The sequence below is a fragment of the Oryx dammah genome, unplaced genomic scaffold (genome assembly GCF_014754425.2).
Source record: "Oryx dammah isolate SB20612 unplaced genomic scaffold, SCBI_Odam_1.1 HiC_scaffold_5, whole genome shotgun sequence".
In the NCBI taxonomy this organism is placed as follows: Eukaryota; Metazoa; Chordata; class Mammalia; order Artiodactyla; family Bovidae; genus Oryx; species Oryx dammah.
In genome coordinates, this window is record NW_024070189.1 from 75,235,617 (window position 1) to 75,253,619 (window position 18,003).

The window sequence follows — 18,003 nt, forward strand, 5'->3', positions numbered from 1 at the left end:
AGCAGTTGAGGCTTCTGGACTCTGGAGCTGAGGCTCAGCAGTTGAGGTGCATGGGCTTAGTCACTCCACGACCTGTGGGATCTCCCTAGATCAGGGATTGAACCTGTGTCTCCTGAACTGGCAGGTGGATTCTTTACCACTGAGCCACCAGGGATGCCCCCCCTAACAGGTTTTTGAAAACCTTTTCCCCCTTATAACAAAAGCATCACATGGTAGTGTAGTATATTTATCAATTATAATTTGACAAAAAAGTGAAAAACAGTAACAAAAAAGTTACTCTTTAACTTCAGCACTCAGAAAAAAATATTTTGTGACTGTAACTCTGGGCTGGTTTCTGTATGCCTATAGTTTTCTCTATAAAAATTGTATAGGAGTTCATATGATTTCTGTTATATATTGCTCTGTAGCCTTTGTGAATAGTTCCCATGTTATTAATTACTCTCTAAAATCATTTTTAAAGACTGTATTATGTGCCATTACATAGCTATGCCATAATTCCCTTCACCAATCTCCCATGTGGATAAGTGAACTGTTTTTAATCTTTACCACGGTCATAACACCACACAACTGCCTTGCTTTCAGCAGCTGTCCACACTTGTCTCTGTTTCACTGGATGCGTTCCTGGAAGTGGTTCAAAGGACATGTGGAGTTTGAAGGTTTTGATCTTTATTGCCACTCTGCCTTCCAGACACTTGTCCTGCTTTCCATTCCCACCACGTAACAGAAACTTCTGACCGTGCTCTGTGCGGCCTTACCTCTGCGGGCCTTTCCCTGACTCCCGGCAACTTGTTCCTTGTGCAGCCAGCATTGGTGCCACCCTGGCCCCCTCTCCTCTCCCTGGCATGGGCCGAGCTTGTCCTGTCTCAGGCTGGAGTGCCTGTCTTCTTGCTGCTTTTCCTGTTGTTCTTCTGGCGCTTGGCCTCCGAGGCCACCTCTGCCAGCGCAGTCTCCATCAGAACCCCCTGTTCATTTCCATCCCAGCGCCTCTTGAAATCTGCCCTTTAGTTATTCACATCTTTACATGACTGCCACATCTTCCCCCCATTGAATGTCAGTTCTTGTGTTTTATTTCCCACAATGAGCCTGGCACCTAAGTCGGTGCCTGACGTTCAGTAGGTTCTGGATAAATGCGAGTTGATTTTCTTGAATGAATGAAGCAATCTCCTTGTCACCTAGAAGTGTGCAGTGTCATGGGATGAGGAGACATGTATAACAGTGCCTCTCCCTTTGAGCAAAATGGGCTAAAGTTTGTAAGGAAGCTTCCAAGTCGCATAGGGAGACAGAGGAAGAGGAGCTGGCTTCAGGCACGTAATGGGCTTCCTGGTGGCTCAGTGGTAACAAATCCACCTGCAGTAGAGGAGATGCAGGTTCAATCCCTGGGTTGGGAAGATCCTCTGGAGGAGGAGATGGCAACCCATTCCACTATTCTTGCCTGGGAAATCCCATGGACAGAGGAGCCTCGCAAGCTACAGTCATTGGGGTTACAAAGAGTTAGACCCGACTTATAGGCATCATAATGGCCTTGTGTGAACTGAGCCTTGGGAGACTGGCAGTATTTTGTAGCTGATGATGGTGGAATGGACCCCAGAGGCCAAGGAAAGTGGGTGAACAGGCGCCCAGAACTAGAACAGCGCTAGGCCTGATGGGGGCAGGGCTAGGGAGCATCTTGAATCCTTTGTGACAGTGTGGACTCTGATCCATGAGCCAGCTAGGAAGTGCTGCACATTCTTCATTGGAGAATGACGTGGTAAAGTGAAGATTTTCAACTCAATTCTAGGCACAGATGATGATGTGGTTTGAGAAGATGTGCCATGAGGGCAAGTAAGTAAAGGAGCAGGAAGCTGAGGCCTGAGATAGGATGGGGCTTTGGGGTTGAAACGAAGGGAAGCAGAGGCACTCTGCAAGGGTGGGGAGACGTGAGAGCTTGGTGGCTGGAAGGGGGAGAGGGAGATCCAAGATGACACTGAGGCTTCAAGTCTGAATGGCTGGTGGGAAGATGAGATATGCAGTGCAGAAGAGAAGCTCTTTGGGGATGAGTCATATGAATTTAGTTCTAGCCCATCCTTTTACTGTATCAGGGAGCATTTTCTGGATGAAACTAGCCCACGTGCCCTCCTTTGTCCTGAAAGACTTTGGGTGGTGAGAGGCTAGAGGTGGGGAGACAGAAATGTAGCACAGGATAGGAAATTCTGGGCTCCTGTGGCCACCTCCTTGTCTGGAAGAGCAGGGCCACTTAGTGGGATGGGAATACAGGGCTCTCACATCTCTCCAGGGGTGAGAGGTGTGTGCCCGGCGATGTCTGCTCCTCAGTCACCGTATGGCAGGAGCTTGTTTGATGTCAGCCTGCCAGTCAATTTGTTCAGTTGTGAGACTGAGGAGGATGGGGCGGAAGACAAGTGATGATTGCTGTCTGCCTGAGTGCGGGGCTCTGGGTACCAATGGGATAAGGCCCCGAACAGGGTGATCATCCTTCCCCTGCAAATGGTCAAAACTGATGTGTGTATGTGTTTCCTGGGGGCCAAAAATCAAGGAGAAACCTTACTCAAGACAGGGTGTAATTCCTGATGGCTCGCTAAACTGAAACATTTCTGAAAGTTGGGTTTTTGCTTTTAATATAGGTTTCAAAATAGCCACGTGGGTAAAACTACAAAATGACAAAGCTCACTGTGGTCTAAAGGGGGATAGAAAGTAGAACTGCTTTCATGGTCTTCTCTGGAAAGCTGTCTTTTTAAGAAAACATCTTCTGCCACCTTAAATGCACAGGTTTTAACAAAATCCAAATGAGAATGAGAGAGCACAGATGGAAAGACAGCAGAACTTGGTGAATGAGAGACCGTCCAAAGCAAGAGAGGAATCAGCAATGACTGGGGGATGATGGGATCCATAGAGGTTAAAACAGAGAGGAAAATGATCAAGTTTGGTGACAGGAGATTAGGAATTCAAATTGGGAAATACCGTGTGTTGCATATTCACAAGAAATTCTAGAAATTTATAGAGAAATTTACTCTACCATTGGAGACTTTTTCTTGGCAAATTTAGAGTTTAATTAGTTGAGTATTTTATTATGAGGGCTCATGTTCAGTTTCACACGAAGGTTTGCAATGCAAGAATGCTATAAAATGTCAAGACTCTGTTTAAACTCAGCTCAGCAGAAAATAAACCACATTCAAGTGCCAGCATATTTATTGCAACAGGCACTCAGTGTTTCTGTGCTTCCTAAAGGCTGATTTAATGTTTTCGCTGGTGGTGTGAGTGTGAAGAGAGGTTTGAGCGTCCTAGGACAACAGACATAAATGCTCATTCTAGAATGCTATGATCTGGCTGTTGACATCACTGTACTGCAGCTAGCAGTTAGTTGTTTATTCATTTGTTTGTTTGCCTACTTCTGAGTAACATTTTATAAAACTTATACTTGAAACTTAGAAATACTATGTGATAGAATAATCTGCCTTCCCACACTTCTTTTTTATGCAGCCTCTTGTGGGGAGGCTGTGAAGGGCAATCAGTGTGAGGATGGACTTGAGAAATTTGCCCCCCAACCCTCCTGCCCTGAGGCCGGCGCTGGCCCCCAGCAGCTCCAGTTCACATTGGTGAACTCACTGCTCTGCCTGTCCTTAAAAGGTGGGCTGCCAAGTGTTCTCTTTATTTTCCAGATAGTCCCCTATGTGTGCTCTCTGGTGAACCATATCACCCTTTCGTGATATGATATGACAAGGAAAAAGCCAACCAATTTGGAATAAGAGATCCCGTGTACCCGTGCTGGCCTTGCCCTGAGCAAGTATGTTACATTTATGGAGCTTGATTTCCTAAGCTACAACCCAGGAATCATGGTGGCCACCTCCCAGGGTTTCAGGGAGAGTGAGCGAACACAGGGAAATCACACACGCTGCTCAGCATCTGGTAGGGTTTCTCTGCTCTCCTGCAGGCATGAAACATGTGCTCCTGTTGGCACAAGCCTTTTCAGGTAAGAGGTGACCATTCGCTGTCTCTGTGATAGCATTCAGAAAGTGCTTCTGGAGCACTTTACCAGACTCAGGCCCTGGAATAATCCTCCCTCAGCCTGCCTTCTTCCCTCACCAATGACTCCTTCCTCCCGGAAGAGCTGAGGGACAAAGGGAATCAAGTCGAGTCAAAGAGGAGGCCCTGTTTGTGGCACTGGTTTTAGGGAGGCCATTGAGAGGGCTGCGGTGGCAGGAAGAAGACTGAAAAGGAGGGTCTAGATAGGATTGACAGGAAGAGGGAAGGGCTGAATGAAAAGAAGATAGCAGTACTCTTGTCACCAGACCACGCCCTAGGGACTAGGGAGAAGATTGGAAATGCCAAAGCATGAAGGTCAAGGTGTTTCGCAGACATTTCCAGTTCTATCCTGGAGACTATAGCATCTGCTGAAATAAACAAATGGTGCACATTTTCATGCAGCCATAAGTTGCATTATCCTTGTGGTGATTTTGTCGAATGCCCTGCTGATAAGGATGTGGGTAGCCATAGAGGAAGTGTCTTCCTTGGGGTGTGTAATAAGCAGTCAATGAAACTAGGCCAGAGAGAGTGCCTGTGTTTGGAGATGGTTCTGGGTCTCATGGCTTCTCTCTCGGTCCTGCCCCAGCTTGCAGGGCCTCGTCCAATAATCTGCTTAACCTCTTTGCAATTGTGCTTGTCACCTGGTTTCTCTGGGTGTGGGGACAGTGAAATGATTGAAGTGATAGTGGCTTGCTGGGAGATGCCCAGATAACGTGGAGAGCGTGCACACTCAAGAGGAGAAGCTGGTTTTCTGAAAGCCACTGTCCTGTGGTTGCAGATAGATGGAGGAGAAATACAAGATAAGACGCACCCAGCCTTCCCTAATGAAGCGGCGAAGCCCCAGGGTGCGTCCATCACCAGCAATACCACTCACACTCCCAGGGTGGGGCCTGGGGGTGTTGGAGTGCTGAGCAGAACCTTGCTTCAGCTGCAGAGCTAAGCTCACCAGAAAGAGATAGAGAACCACGCCTGCATCTGAGCACCACTCTTTGTAAGGCTGGATTGGACAGGATTCCTACGCTGCCAAGCTGTTATGCTGTTTCTAGGGCTAGAAGTTGCAGCTGCTTCCTCTTTTCCTGTCTCAGAGCACGGATGATGCTCCGGCATTAGGTATCTGTCACAACTGTCGATCCTTAAATCTGTCGAGAATGTCCTGATTTCCTAGTTACAAGTCCTAGGGAAGCATAGGAGAGTTGCCTTCATATCTCCAAAAGCAACTGAAGTGGGTTAGATACTGTTCAGTTCAGTTCAGTTCAGTTGCTCAGTCATGTCCAACTCTTTGCGACCCCATGAATCGCAGCACACCAGGCCTCCCTGTCCATCACCAACTTCCGGAGTTCACTCAGACTCGCATCCATAGAGTCAGTGATGCCATCCAGCCATCTCATCCTCTGTCCTCCCCTTCTCCTCCTGCCCCTAATCCCTCCCAGCATCAGAGTCTTTTCCAATGAGTCAACTCTTCGCATGAGGTGGCCAAAGTACTGGAGTTTCAGCTTCAGCATCATTCCCTCCAAAGAAATCCCAGGGCTGATCTCCTTCAAAATGGAGTGGTTGGATCTCCTTGCAGTCCAAGGGACTCTCAAGAGTCTTCTCCAACACCACAGTTCAAAAGCATCAATTCTTCGGTGCTCAGCTTTCTTCACAGTCCAACTCTCACATCCATACATGACCACAGGAAAAACCATAGCCTTGACTAGACGGACCTTTGTTGGCAAAGTAATGTCTCTGCTTTTCAATATGCTATCTAGGTTGGTCATAACTTTCCTTCCGAGGAATAAGCGTCTTTTAATTTCATGGCTACAGTCACCATCTGCAGTGATTTTGGAGCCCAAAAAAATAAAGTTTGACACTGTTTCCACTGTTTCCCCATCTATTTGACATGAAGTGATGGGACCAGATGCCATGATCTTCGTTTTTTGAATGTTGAGCTTTAAGCCAACTTTTTTACTCTCCTTTCACTTTCATCAAGAGGCTTTTTCGTTCCTCTTCACTTTCTGCCATAAGGGTGGTGTCATCTGCATATCTGAGGTTATTGATATTTCTCTCGGCAATCTTGATTCCAGCTTGTGCTTCTTCCAGCCCAGCGTTTCTCATGATGTACTCTGCATATAAGTTAAATAAGCAGGGTGACAATATACAGCCTTGACGTTCTCCTTTTCCTATTTGGAACCAGTCTGTTGTTCCATGTCCAGTTCTAACTGTTGCTTCCTGACCTGCATACAGGTTTCTCAAGAGGCAGGTCAGGTGGTCTGGTATTCCCATCTCTTTCAGAATTTTCCACAGTTAATTGTGATCCACACAATCAAAGGCTTTGCGGACTGCTCTACGAGCTCCCTGTCTTTAGCTTCTGTCTATAATTCTTCTTTCTTACCAAAATTGTTCAGAAGGTGAAGTAACTTGCCAAGTCTACAAAACTAGGAAGTGGCTTGGCTGGAAATTGAACCTGACCTAGCAGACTGTAAAGCATTTGTCCATTGCATTCCACTTGGTATGGTTTCTGCTGTGTGCAGAAACAGGCTCAAAACAGAGTGTTATTGCTGCAGAAGATAAGAATGAAGTCAAGAAACTTACCATGGAGTTGAAGATAAGATAGATCAGCATAGATCACATAAGGACAGCTATGAGAAGATCCCAGAAAGGAAGCTCAGTTGAGGTGCTGTGGGGGATTAAAGGAAGAGGCTGAGATCCTAACACCCATTTGGGATCTTTAGGAAAAGGATTCACAGAGGAGGTGCATGTGAAGTGGGTCTTGTGGGACTGGCCAAACCATGCCTAGGGGGATGGATGAGGGAAGGACTTGTGGGTGATGATAACTGTCAAATGCCCAGGTTAATAAATAGGCTTCTAAACAGACTATTAGAACGTACATGGGCTGGTATTTCTATGTATGTCCCTGTGCGTATTGCATGGGCATGGATGCAGGCATACATACATTCTTTATAAAGACCTTATATTCTCTTCAAAAGCAAAAGGCTAACGATTTTAAGTAGCAAAGTTGTCTGAACTCTGTTCTCTAGCTCTCTTGAGAACCAGAACACCTTTAAGCAACACTTACTATTAATAGACATTCATGTTTATACAGGCCAGGAAGAAATGAGTTTTTTTTTTTAAATTTTTTCCGGGCATCTATGATTAGGGCTGCTCCCCCCGCCCTTTTTTTTTAAGTATCTGCTCCTCTTTTCTTGCATGTGGAAACATTAGACTTCCTGTTTCTGCTTGATTTTGAAACTGTCTCCCGTCCTCCTATCACGGGTGATCCCTGTGTCCCCGTGCAGTCCTAGTTTACGGGTAGCAAGTGCAGGCAGCACACAGTCCGTCTCTGCTGTGGACGTTAAGACCTCTCTGGATTCACAACAAAAAGCTACACAATGCATTCCACTACAGGTGACGAAACCCGGCTTCCAGAATAACAAGCAGGACAACTTTTAAGTGACTGTTGTTGACCAGTGTCTTCCGTGCATTGGTTTGGTATGCTTATGGTTGGTTTTTTGAAAGGATGGGACAAATTCTTTGAATTATTCTCAGGGAAGACTGACTCCCTGAAGGCAATACAGAAGCCGTGGAAAAGACATCGGCAGGGTGGCTATGTGTGTTCCTCTGGTCTGTGTGACTGCTGAGACTCTGGGAAGCTGTCCTTCTGATTGATACGGGGGAAAATGCCGAAACTAGGTGAGTTAAAAGTGCCCAGACTAATTTGGTTATAACACCTTTGTCGGAATCGATGACTAAGCACCATGGTGTTGCTGTCTACAGGGAAATAACCTTTGGTCACAACTTTCAAGTGGTTGTGTTCAGAAAAATCACTGCTTTTCTTTTGCAAGAACTTTGGGTGTGGAGGAGCGTTAGGAGGCTGAGGGCTGTTTGAGGACTGTTGGTAGAAAAGATAGCATCTGGAGTTTGCGTGTAGACCGTTTTCATTACTAAATGGATGAAGGATTGAAATGCTTCAAAAATGGAGCTCTGAACTGATGGAGAACTTTTGCACATGAAATTTCTCCTTCTCACAATTTCGGTGTGTTTACTAACTCTCAGACATCCCTGGATCCCAGTGATCTGATAGCATCAGGAACACCTTGTAGAAGCCTGCAAACCCAACAGTGTTTATTTGTGTTCTCCCATTATGTAGGGGTTTGTCAGAATATTGACACTGCCATTTCGTCTAACAGCCAGTAAGCAATTTGAACTCACAATCAAGGCCTTTTGTACTTTAAAATACACCTTAGGCTTGTTTTTAGCCTTACTTAATACTTCCACAAGTAGATTTCATTTTATTTTTCAGGTAGATTGGAAAAGTTTTCAAGGATTGAAATACAGAACGCATTTCAAAATAGCTTTAAAAGTTATATTGGTATTTACACACTCTTGTTCAAGTCTGTATATCATATTTTGTTGAGGTTTATCTGAAATTTTTTGGCTCAGAAGACTTTCTGGACCTTAAACTGAATACTAGGAAGGAATTCAAACTTGGAAGACATAGATGAATGTTAACATATCTAGTGTCTTGACCCATGCATTGAACCTCTGGCAGCCATGCTATTTCATAGAGCCATGACTACTCCTGTTATATGGAGTGTGGTCACCTGCAGGTCATATATGTAATATGTACATTTGCCTTCCAGATGCCCAGAGCTGTACATGTGATTCTCTGTCCACTTTATATATGTATATACACACATTCTATCCAATATGTAAAAATAGTTATGTGACTGACTATATCTCAGCGCATATATACAGTTGGAATCAGAGCCAGGCTTGGTTGGGAAAGTTTTGTGGGAGAAGTGAGGTTTTTTTTTTTTGGAGCGGGAGGTTGGGCTACGTAATGCATTAATACTTTGGCAGAAAGAAGCAGACATAACGATTCCAAGGCTGGAGTTAAATGCATTCATGATTAAGCATGAACCATTTAGGAGCAGATTGTAAATTACCGGTTGAAAATAACCAAGCTAAAAGTGAAGAGGCGGCAAGGAGATAAGTGTGGAAGAGAACAGGAGGGGTGTGTGGGAGCTTCTGTAGCCAGTGTGGCTGGCAAATGTCAGTTTTGGATACCAGCACGCCAGACTATGCTGCCATCTAGTGGAACTGGCTGAAATCACTGCCTCTCCTCACTGCCTGTTAAAAGCAATGTGGTATCCTGACCACAGAGAAACTCACTTTTCTTCCTCCTGTGGATTTTAGGTGAAGAATTTGAGAAAGGAGATGGATACCACTATGCTCCCTCAAACGGTATTAATTTTGACTCTAGAAAATGGAGCTGAGTACCAATATAAAGAATTTCCCATAGACAATATTAAAAGCTGTGATCTCTTTTTAAGATTAATTTTCACAGCAGTAAATTTGCTTTACAATGTTGTGTTAGTTTCTGGTGTACAGCAAAGTGAATCAGCCATACATATACATATTCCCTCATTTTTGGATTTCCTTCCCATTTAGGTCGCCACAGAGCACTGAGTAGAGTTCCTTGTACTACACAGTAGGTTCTCGTTAGTTATCTGTTTAATACGTGATATGGCGGAGGCTGTGGTCTTGCTGAGAGTGGTGTACACGGCCCTTCAGCTCAGAGTGTAACATGCAGGAAGCAGCCCTTGAGAGGGTCTCCCGCTGAGTGAAAGCGTACCCATGCAGCTCTGGGCTGCCTTATTTCATGTGCTGGGATGACAGAGGAGAGCCCTCCGATTGTAGACACTGCAGCCCACAGACCTCAGAGCTGGCACAGAGCTGTTCTCCTCCTCCCCTCCCTTCCAGCCATCTGTTCAGAAAAACTTACTAAATTTCTTTTCTGCATCAGGGACCCTTCCAGTTACCAGGCATACACCAGTGGACAAAACAGAGAGAAATCTCTGCCCTTGGAGAACAGACATTCTCCCAGGAGAGACAGACAGTAAGATAAATAAGTTAAATACATAGTAGGTGGTGGGATACTATTAAGTGCTAAGGAAGAAAAAAAAAATTAAGCTGAATAGGAGGATAAAGATTGGGGGTGTGTGTAGGATTTGCAATTGTGTGTCATCACAGAGAATGTGATATTTGACTCGCTTGAAAGTTGTGAGGAAGGCTTATGGGTGAATATCCTGGGGAAGAACATCCTAGCCAGAAGGCAAGCATATACAGAGGTCCTAATGGGCAGTGGGCACAGTATTCCAGAAACAGCTAGAGTGCTGATAAGGAAAAGGACAGGAGATAAGACAGAGAGATGGTGAAGGGCCAGATTCAGTGGCATGTTGTGGACAATTAGGGGCTCCCCAGGTGGTGCAGGTGGTAAAGAGTCTGCCTACCAAAGCAGGAGATGCTGGTTGGGTCCCTGCGTCAGGAAGATCCTCTGGAGGAGGGCATGGCAACCCACTCCAGTGTTCTTGCCTGGAGAATCCCATGGACAGAGGAGCCTGGAGGGCTTCAGTCCACAGGGTCACAAAGAGTTGGAGATGACTGAACCAGCTTAACACTCAGCACTCTGTGGACAATTATAATGAATTTTACTTTCACTAGGCATAAGATGAGAAGCTGCTTGATTTAGTCTAATATTTTCATTTTACAGATGAAATTTAAGACAAAGAAATCAAATCAGGTATCCGTGGCTATCCGGCATCATACTGCCAAAGCCGGGATGGGAACCTGTTTCCTAATACCCCTGCCTGCTGAGGTCAGGTGCACAAGCACACACAGGCCCAGACTTCCAAGTGCAGTGGTCTGCGAGGAAGCCAAGTGCTGTTGGCTCCCTGGGCAAGTGTTTGGTTGTTCCCACAGCATGAACTGCCTACCTATAGAGGACCCACAGCAAACACAAGAAAGGATCAGGCCTCTTAACTCAGAAAAGTCCTCTGCTAAAAATGCCTGAGTGTAGACAGAAATCCTTCAGATTTTCCCAGTGGTTCAACTCAAGAATCTACAATCTTGTAAGGCTTCCCTGTGTTCATTTCTAAGTAATTGGGTAGAGTTAAGAGATGATTTCTGTATTCCCAAGTGTTTGATCCCAGTTCTCAGTATCACTGCTCACCATAAAAGTTAGTAAGATTGAATATCATATTACTTAAAATGAATTTGAAAACAGGATTACCCGCTGAAGAGAGAGTGAGTGGTTATCATCAAACATAGTCTGACTTGAACTAATTTTGCCTAGCGTTCTTGCTTTGCTGTGAGCTAATGCAAGCCTTTCCCCTCCCTCTCCTTCCGTCTCCTTCAGATCGCGTGACAGTTGTCCTCTGGATGCAGGCCAAGTCCTCTGATAGCACTTTCTGATGAAGGTCGGGCCAGTGCTAAGTCTAGAGGAGAATGGCCTTGTGCTGTTGTCTGCATCCCCACACGTGGCCTGTGTCTTGTCCACGGAGCATGAGGTCTTGCATAAGGTTGGGCCATCTTGTGGAGGGAACTAATTCATCCCTAACTCTGTCCCCCTTCTTTCATTTCTTTCCTTCTAAAACGAAGCTCCCATTACAGGTAGTGTGAAATTTATAGCACCATCTTGTCCTGCATTTATGTTTGTTTGCATAGTACTTTCTCTTTCACGTTCTCTCTCTCTTTTTGCCAAACATGGTATTTCATAACTTGTGTATGTTGTCTGTCAATGAGCATGCTCCTCATTCACCACCTAGAATTTTATATCCATTATGGTTCTTCTTGTGCAAAAAAGGAACCCTAGTTTAGACTGGCTCATATCAAAGTGGATTTAGCTACATACTGGAATGAGATTTGATTTAGCAGTCCTGTGATGTCTAGAACCCACTATTTTTTTTCCCAATCTGCCTCCTGTGGTTGGGTCTCATCCTCAGCTGACTTCTCTCATGCTGGTTAAATGTCCTCGGCAATCCTAACTGCGTGCCCGCAATCCACTGTCCAGAAGCAGAGAGAACTGGCTTTTGGAAACTCTATCAGAGTGACCTTTCCCAGAAGCCCCCAGCATATGTGTGATGTCTCACTGACCCAAACTCAGCCAGGTGCCCAAGCTTAAACCAGTTTATCGACTAAGAAATGTGCTGTGTTGACTGGCTTTAGGCTTGGGTTGCCTAAACCAGTCTTTTTGTGGCGAGGGGGATGGGATCACTAGACTGGGTGGAAATGGTCAGGGCTGAACCTGAGAGCTGGGGGCTGGGGTCAGTTTCTCCCTCAAACAGCATGCTGCTCCACAGGATGGAGGGATGGAAGTCATGGCGAGTCCGCCGCGGTGTCTCCTACACGGGCTTCCTTTCACTGTGTTTTTTATTTTTTCCCCGTTGCTTCTTGTTTGGTGACTGGCTGTGGTCTAATACAGCAAATGGAGCCCTGCGTGTTGGCTTGCCAACCTCTTCCCCCACCCAATGACAAATGAGATATGCTCTCAGGGGGAACAAGGATGCAGACCCTGCGAACCGCAGTAGCACTGCAGGTCAGAGAGGGAAGATCTCACCCCCAGACCTGGCCTGGTAAACACTGAACAATGAGAATAGGAACAGGGAAAATAATTACAGGCAGCCCTTCAGCCTATGGTAATTATAGGCTCCCACAGGTCACTGGAGTCCAATATAAATTTTTTTTAAATCAATGTAATACACTTTTGTGCATCAATTAAGCACCCATGAAAATATTTCATGAAAGCCCCTCAACGTTAATTACTGTTGTTACTATCTTTTAAATAGCTGCTTGATATTTCGTGATGTGTATTTTGTTCATCTGTTCCTCCTTAGGGATGTTCTTTTGCCACTATAAACCATGTGTCAATACATGTTTGAATAAATATATTAATACTTAAATAAAAAGCAGTGTAGTAAATCCATATGTTCCTGTAAAGAATACCCTTACACTTTTCAGATAGGAGCTTAATTATCATATTTGATTATTTTATCTATTTTAATTGATATTACTGGGCTCTGGATAATGTAAAGACTTTGAAGCTGCACTCAAGTAAACAAAACAGGGCAATTGGTTGTAAGGAATTTCATTTAGTTTACTCTAGATGAGAGCTCCAGGAGAATGGCTGTCTAGGGCAGGTTACGGGGCTGGGGCAACATTCAGAGGGCTCTTGAGAGAGTGAAAGTCATGGTGAGGTAGAGAAAACAGCACTTTTGTGATGAGTAAGTTGGATTAAAAGAAGTACCAGTTTGTCTTTGTAGATGAGCTCTGTGGCTAGGTAATAGCATTCTACTCTCCAACCAGCCAGTATTCCCTGCCATATCCCCAAGGGAATCTATGCACAGAGGGTCTATCAAAGCAGGGGAACCCCTTTATTACCAGAGAGCTTTGACCCAAACCCTAGTGATGACCTCGAACTAGGCTGCCCACATGGGTCACAGAAATCAAGTCCAGGAACCCTGGGCTGGGCTGCAGAAGGACACGGAGGCTGCCTCGAGGGGCTGATCACAGACAGGACACCCTCACGGTGGAGGTCTCAGAGATCTACATTCTAATCCTTTTTAAGATGCTTGTGTGATGAGCCTTTGGACTGGTCATATCAACTTACCGGACCTAATTTCTCATTTGTGAAGAAGTTTGAGGAATGAGGAGATTTAGAGGCCATCACAGGCTTTTTTGAGCACTGGCTTTCTGATTCTTGCATTCTATGCCTGGGAAGTGGCATGTGGAACTGAGGTGAGCTTAGGGGTGAGGACCTAACTCCTCTTTGCCTGCACTTGCAGACAGACAAGGGATGGCACAGTTTCTGTATTACATGCAATAAATGTCTTAAATAGCCACCGAGTGGCTTGACTGGCTGAGCGCCGGGTGTGAATTGCTCCAAATTGAATGTTGTTTGTTGGATCCTACAGATGCTGCGGTATAGCCACAGCTCTCTGAATAGTGGGATTGTTTCCTGTGCCAAGCCAGACTCGGATTTTGGCTGCCAGGCTTGTGTTCTGGGACATCCAGATGTCAGGGATATTGTGGGAGCAGTGAGAACAGACGGTGACTCGTGGCAGATGCTTCTGTTCTAAAGTGGTTTCAAAGCCATGGTCCCGTGGCTTATCCTGGGATGAGTGAGCCCCACTGGTGTTCCAGTCTCCTGTTTTGTTAAGAGTCTGATTGCAAGGGGTGCTGCATACTGTTGTGATTTATTGATTTTTAGTGATCCTGTTGCTCAGTAACCCCTGCATGCTCTGCTCTGAAGTGTTAAGCCCTGAGCTCTGCCTTAGTAGGACAGGCAGTTTGTTTTTAACAGCCCTCTGTATAAACCGGTGGTCCCAAACTCAAATGTCTACAAGGACTAGGCAAGAAATATTAAGTAGTGCTTTATATGGGCTTCCCAGGTGGCATTAGTGCTAAATGCAGGAGACTATGAGACACAGATTTGATCCCTGGGTGGGGAAGATTCCCTGGAGAAGGGAATGGCAATGCATTCCAGTATTCTTGCCTGGAGAATCCCACGGACAGAGGAGCCTGGTGGGCTATAGTCCATGGGGTCTCACAGTGTCAGACATGACTAAAGCGACTTAGTACACATACACTCAGCTAGTAAAGAAGCCGTCTGCCATGTGGGAGATCTGAGTTCGATCCCTGGGTTGGAAAGATCCCCTGGAGAAGGGAAAGGCTATCCACTCCAGTATTCTGGCCTGGAGAATTCCATGGACCGTATAGTCCATTGGGTTGCAAAGAGTCAAGCACTACTGAGCTACTTTCACTTTCACACACGCACACACAGTGCTTTATATGAACAGCTGGAAATCTTGAGGCCTCTGGCAGACTTGCAGAGAACAGTTCTTATTTAAAGACATTGAAGTGCAGATGAAAAACTTACGTGACCCAAGAAAACTGTGAGTTGGATTCAGTCCTAAGGCTACCAGTTTGTGATTCTTGGGCTATAGGCCACCTAGCTTCAGCTGTCATTGATAAGTCTGCTGAGCTTCAGAGAGGCCAGATTTTCTTGATGTGAGCCCTGTGTATTTTTGTTTTTGTAGTAGACTTTACCTTTTTACCTTAGATTAGAAAACTAACTATCACTGGAGTAAAGTGGGCCACCATGATTTTTACCCACAAATTGCACATACTCCAAAAGAAACCATGTCCTTGATAAAAACAGTTTCTTTCGTTCAGTAGCCTTGGGAGACTGAATCAATTTAGAGAAGCAGAGGTGGAAATCTCAGTCTAAACAATTCTGAATATTTTACCTCAGAAGAATTTGTATCACTAAAGGTAACGAACCCTAGGCATTTGAAAGTCATGCACCTGTCTGGCAAGTTGTCTGCTGCGTTTTACTCCTCTTTGCCTTTTCCTGGTATGAGGCAGGCAGGAGGTTAGTGAGCTGGGTGGGGTTGGGGGGTGGGATCAGCTTGCATTCACTCTTTTCCCAACCCTCCAAGCTTCCCCACACTCTTAATTTCTGCATTCCTGCTACCACTTGGGATGCCCTGTGAAGGAACAAAGAAATTGGTGAATTCATTTACTTTTTTTTTTTTTGGCTACACCATGCAGCATGCAGAACTTCCCTGACCAGGGATCAAATCCACGCCTGCAGTGGAGGCACAGAGTATTAACCACTGGACCATCAGGGAAGTCCTTCGTTTACTTTTAGATATTGGTCATCCACGGGCCTCTCCTCCAAGGGATGCTTGTATTTTTAAAAGAACTTGAATGGTAGAACAGAAAACAGGGCAACGTTTAGCGCAAAGTACCGCCTCTTTAATGAGAGTGTTTCCTGTAATGCTAAGAACATAATTTGGGGCTTGGGAGCCTCCCAGGCGCCTTAGAGGTAACATTTTCTGTTGCCCTGCTTCAGGTAAGAACTGCTGGGCTAGCATCAGCCACTGAGCCTGGAGAGTGAGGTTTGACTTTATTCTTTTTTATTTCTATAATTGAAACTTGTGTGAGAGTCCATGCAAATTATTGCAAATGTGTTTTTGTAAGAGGTTGATGGCACCCTGCTTCCCTGTGTCTGGTATTGGCCAGTGGGAGACTATGTGACTTGAAATATTCCTTCAGCAAAACCACTGAAATCAAGTTGTGCTAAAACTGTGTTCTTCCGATAGTGTTTTCTCCTCAGAGTACTCTCCCGACTTCCTCTTTTCAGTGGGATTCCGTAAGTGAATAGTCCACCAGTCCTTCCCCTACTACCTTACATGCGTGCCTGCACGCATGCCAAGTCACTTCAGTTGTGTCTGACTCCTTGTGACCCTGTGGACTTTAGCCCAGCAGGCTCCTCTGTCCATGGGATTCTCCAGGCAAGAATACTGGAGTAAGTTGCCATGCCCTCCTCAAGGGGATCTTCCTGACCAGGGATCAAACCCACATCTCTTATGTCTGCTACATTGACAGGTGGGTTCTTTACCACTGGCGCCACCTAGGAAGCCTCTCTACTACCTTAACACCAGGTTATTCTGCAAGTCCTTGCAATTTGGCTTTTATCTCTAGTTTTGTTACTAAATAGTCTTTCTCAAAGATCCCAGTAACCAAATGATTATCATATCCATTGGTCTTCTCTTTAACCTTCCTTTCTGACCCTTTATTCTTGCCTCTGTAGACCATTACACATGCTGTTAGCTCTACCTGGAACTGTTCCTCCTTCTCTCTCCTAACCTCCCTTTCTTTGGCTAATTCTTTGACCTTCAGATCTTAGTTTAGAAATCACTTCTCTCAGGAAGCCTTCTTTGATGACTCCCTCCTGCAGGTCCAATTTAGGTATCTGTCCTTTGATTCTTCATAGCACCCATACTTGTGTGCTATTCACTTTTCCTCAGTTCAGTTCAGTCACTCAATCGTGTCCAACTCTCCCTGTCCATCACCATCTCCCGGAGTTCACTCAAACTCACGTCCATCGAGTCGGTGATGCCATCCAACCATCTCATCCTCTGTCATCCCCTTTTCCTCCTGCCCCCAATCCCTCCCAGCATCAGAGTCTTTTCCAATGGGTCAACTCCTCGCATGAGGTGGCCAAAGTACTGGAGTTTCAGCTTTAGCATCATTCCTTCCAAAGAATACCCAGGGCTGATCTTCTTTAGAATGGAGTGGTTGGATCTCCTTGCAGTCCAAGGGATTCTCAAGAGTCTTCTCCAACACCACAGTTCAAAAGCATCAATTCTTCGGTGCTCAGCTTTCTTCACAGTCCAACTCTCGCATCCATACATGACCACAGGAAAAACCATAGCCTTGACTAGACGGACCTTTCTTGACAAAGTAATGTCTCTGCTTTTCAATATGCTATCTAGGTTGGTCATAACTTTTCTTCCAAGAAGTAAGCGTCTTTTAATTTCATGGCTGCAGTCACCATCTACAGTGATTTTGGAGCCCCAAAAAATAAAGTCTGACACTGTTTCCACTGTTTCCCCATCTATTTGACATGAAGTGATGGGACCAGATGCCATGATCTTCATTTTCTGAATGTTGAGCTTTAAGCCAACTTTTTCACTTTCCACTTTCACTTTCATCAAGAGGCTTTTTCATTCCTCTTCACTTTCTGCCATAAGGGTGGTGTCATCTGCATATCTGAGGTTATTGATATTTCTCCCAGCAATCTTGATTCCAGCTTGTGCTTCTTCCAGCCCAGCGATTCTCATGATGTACTCTGCATAGAAGTTAAATAATCAGGGTGACAATATACAGCCTTGATGTACTCCTTTTCCTATTTGGAACCAGTCTCTTGTTCCATGTCCAGTTCTAACTGTTGCTTCCTGACCTGCATACAGGTTTCTCAAGAGGCAGGTCAGGTGGTCTGGTATTCCCATCTCTTTCAGAATTTTCCACAGTTTATTGTGAGCCACACAGTCAAAGGCTTTGCATAGTCAATAAAGCAGAAATAGATCTTTTTCTAGAACTCTCTTGCTTTTTCCATGATCCAGCAGATGTTGGCAATTTGATCTCTGGTTCCTCTGCCTTTTCTAAAACCAGCTTGAACATCTGGAAGTTCACGGTTCATGTATTGCTGAAGCCTGGCTTAGAGAATTTTGAGCATTACTTCACTAGCGTGTGAGATGAGTGCAATTGTCCGGTAGTTTGAGCATTCTTTGGCATTGCTTTTCTTTGGGATTGGGATGAAAAGTGACCTTTTCCAGTCCTGTGGCCACTGCTGAGTTTTCCAAATTTGCTGGCATATTG

General features: G+C 45.2%; 1 protein-coding gene across 3 annotated transcripts in view; it reads left to right on the top strand.

Moving 5' to 3' along the window:
- TNFAIP8 (TNF alpha induced protein 8) overlaps positions 1 to 18,003 on the top strand; it is a 143,670-nt gene that overhangs the window by 63,216 nt on the left and 62,451 nt on the right. Inside the window, exon 1 of one of the 3 annotated variants that reach the window (XM_040241691.1) lies at positions 7,202 to 7,686. The exons of the other annotated variants lie outside the window; for them this stretch is intronic. Within the exon in view, the coding sequence (XP_040097625.1) occupies positions 7,674 to 7,686 (13 nt within the window). The 5' untranslated portion in view covers positions 7,202 to 7,673. Of the gene's footprint in view, positions 1 to 7,201; positions 7,687 to 18,003 lie in introns of those variants that run through there. 3 annotated transcript variants of the gene reach the window in all.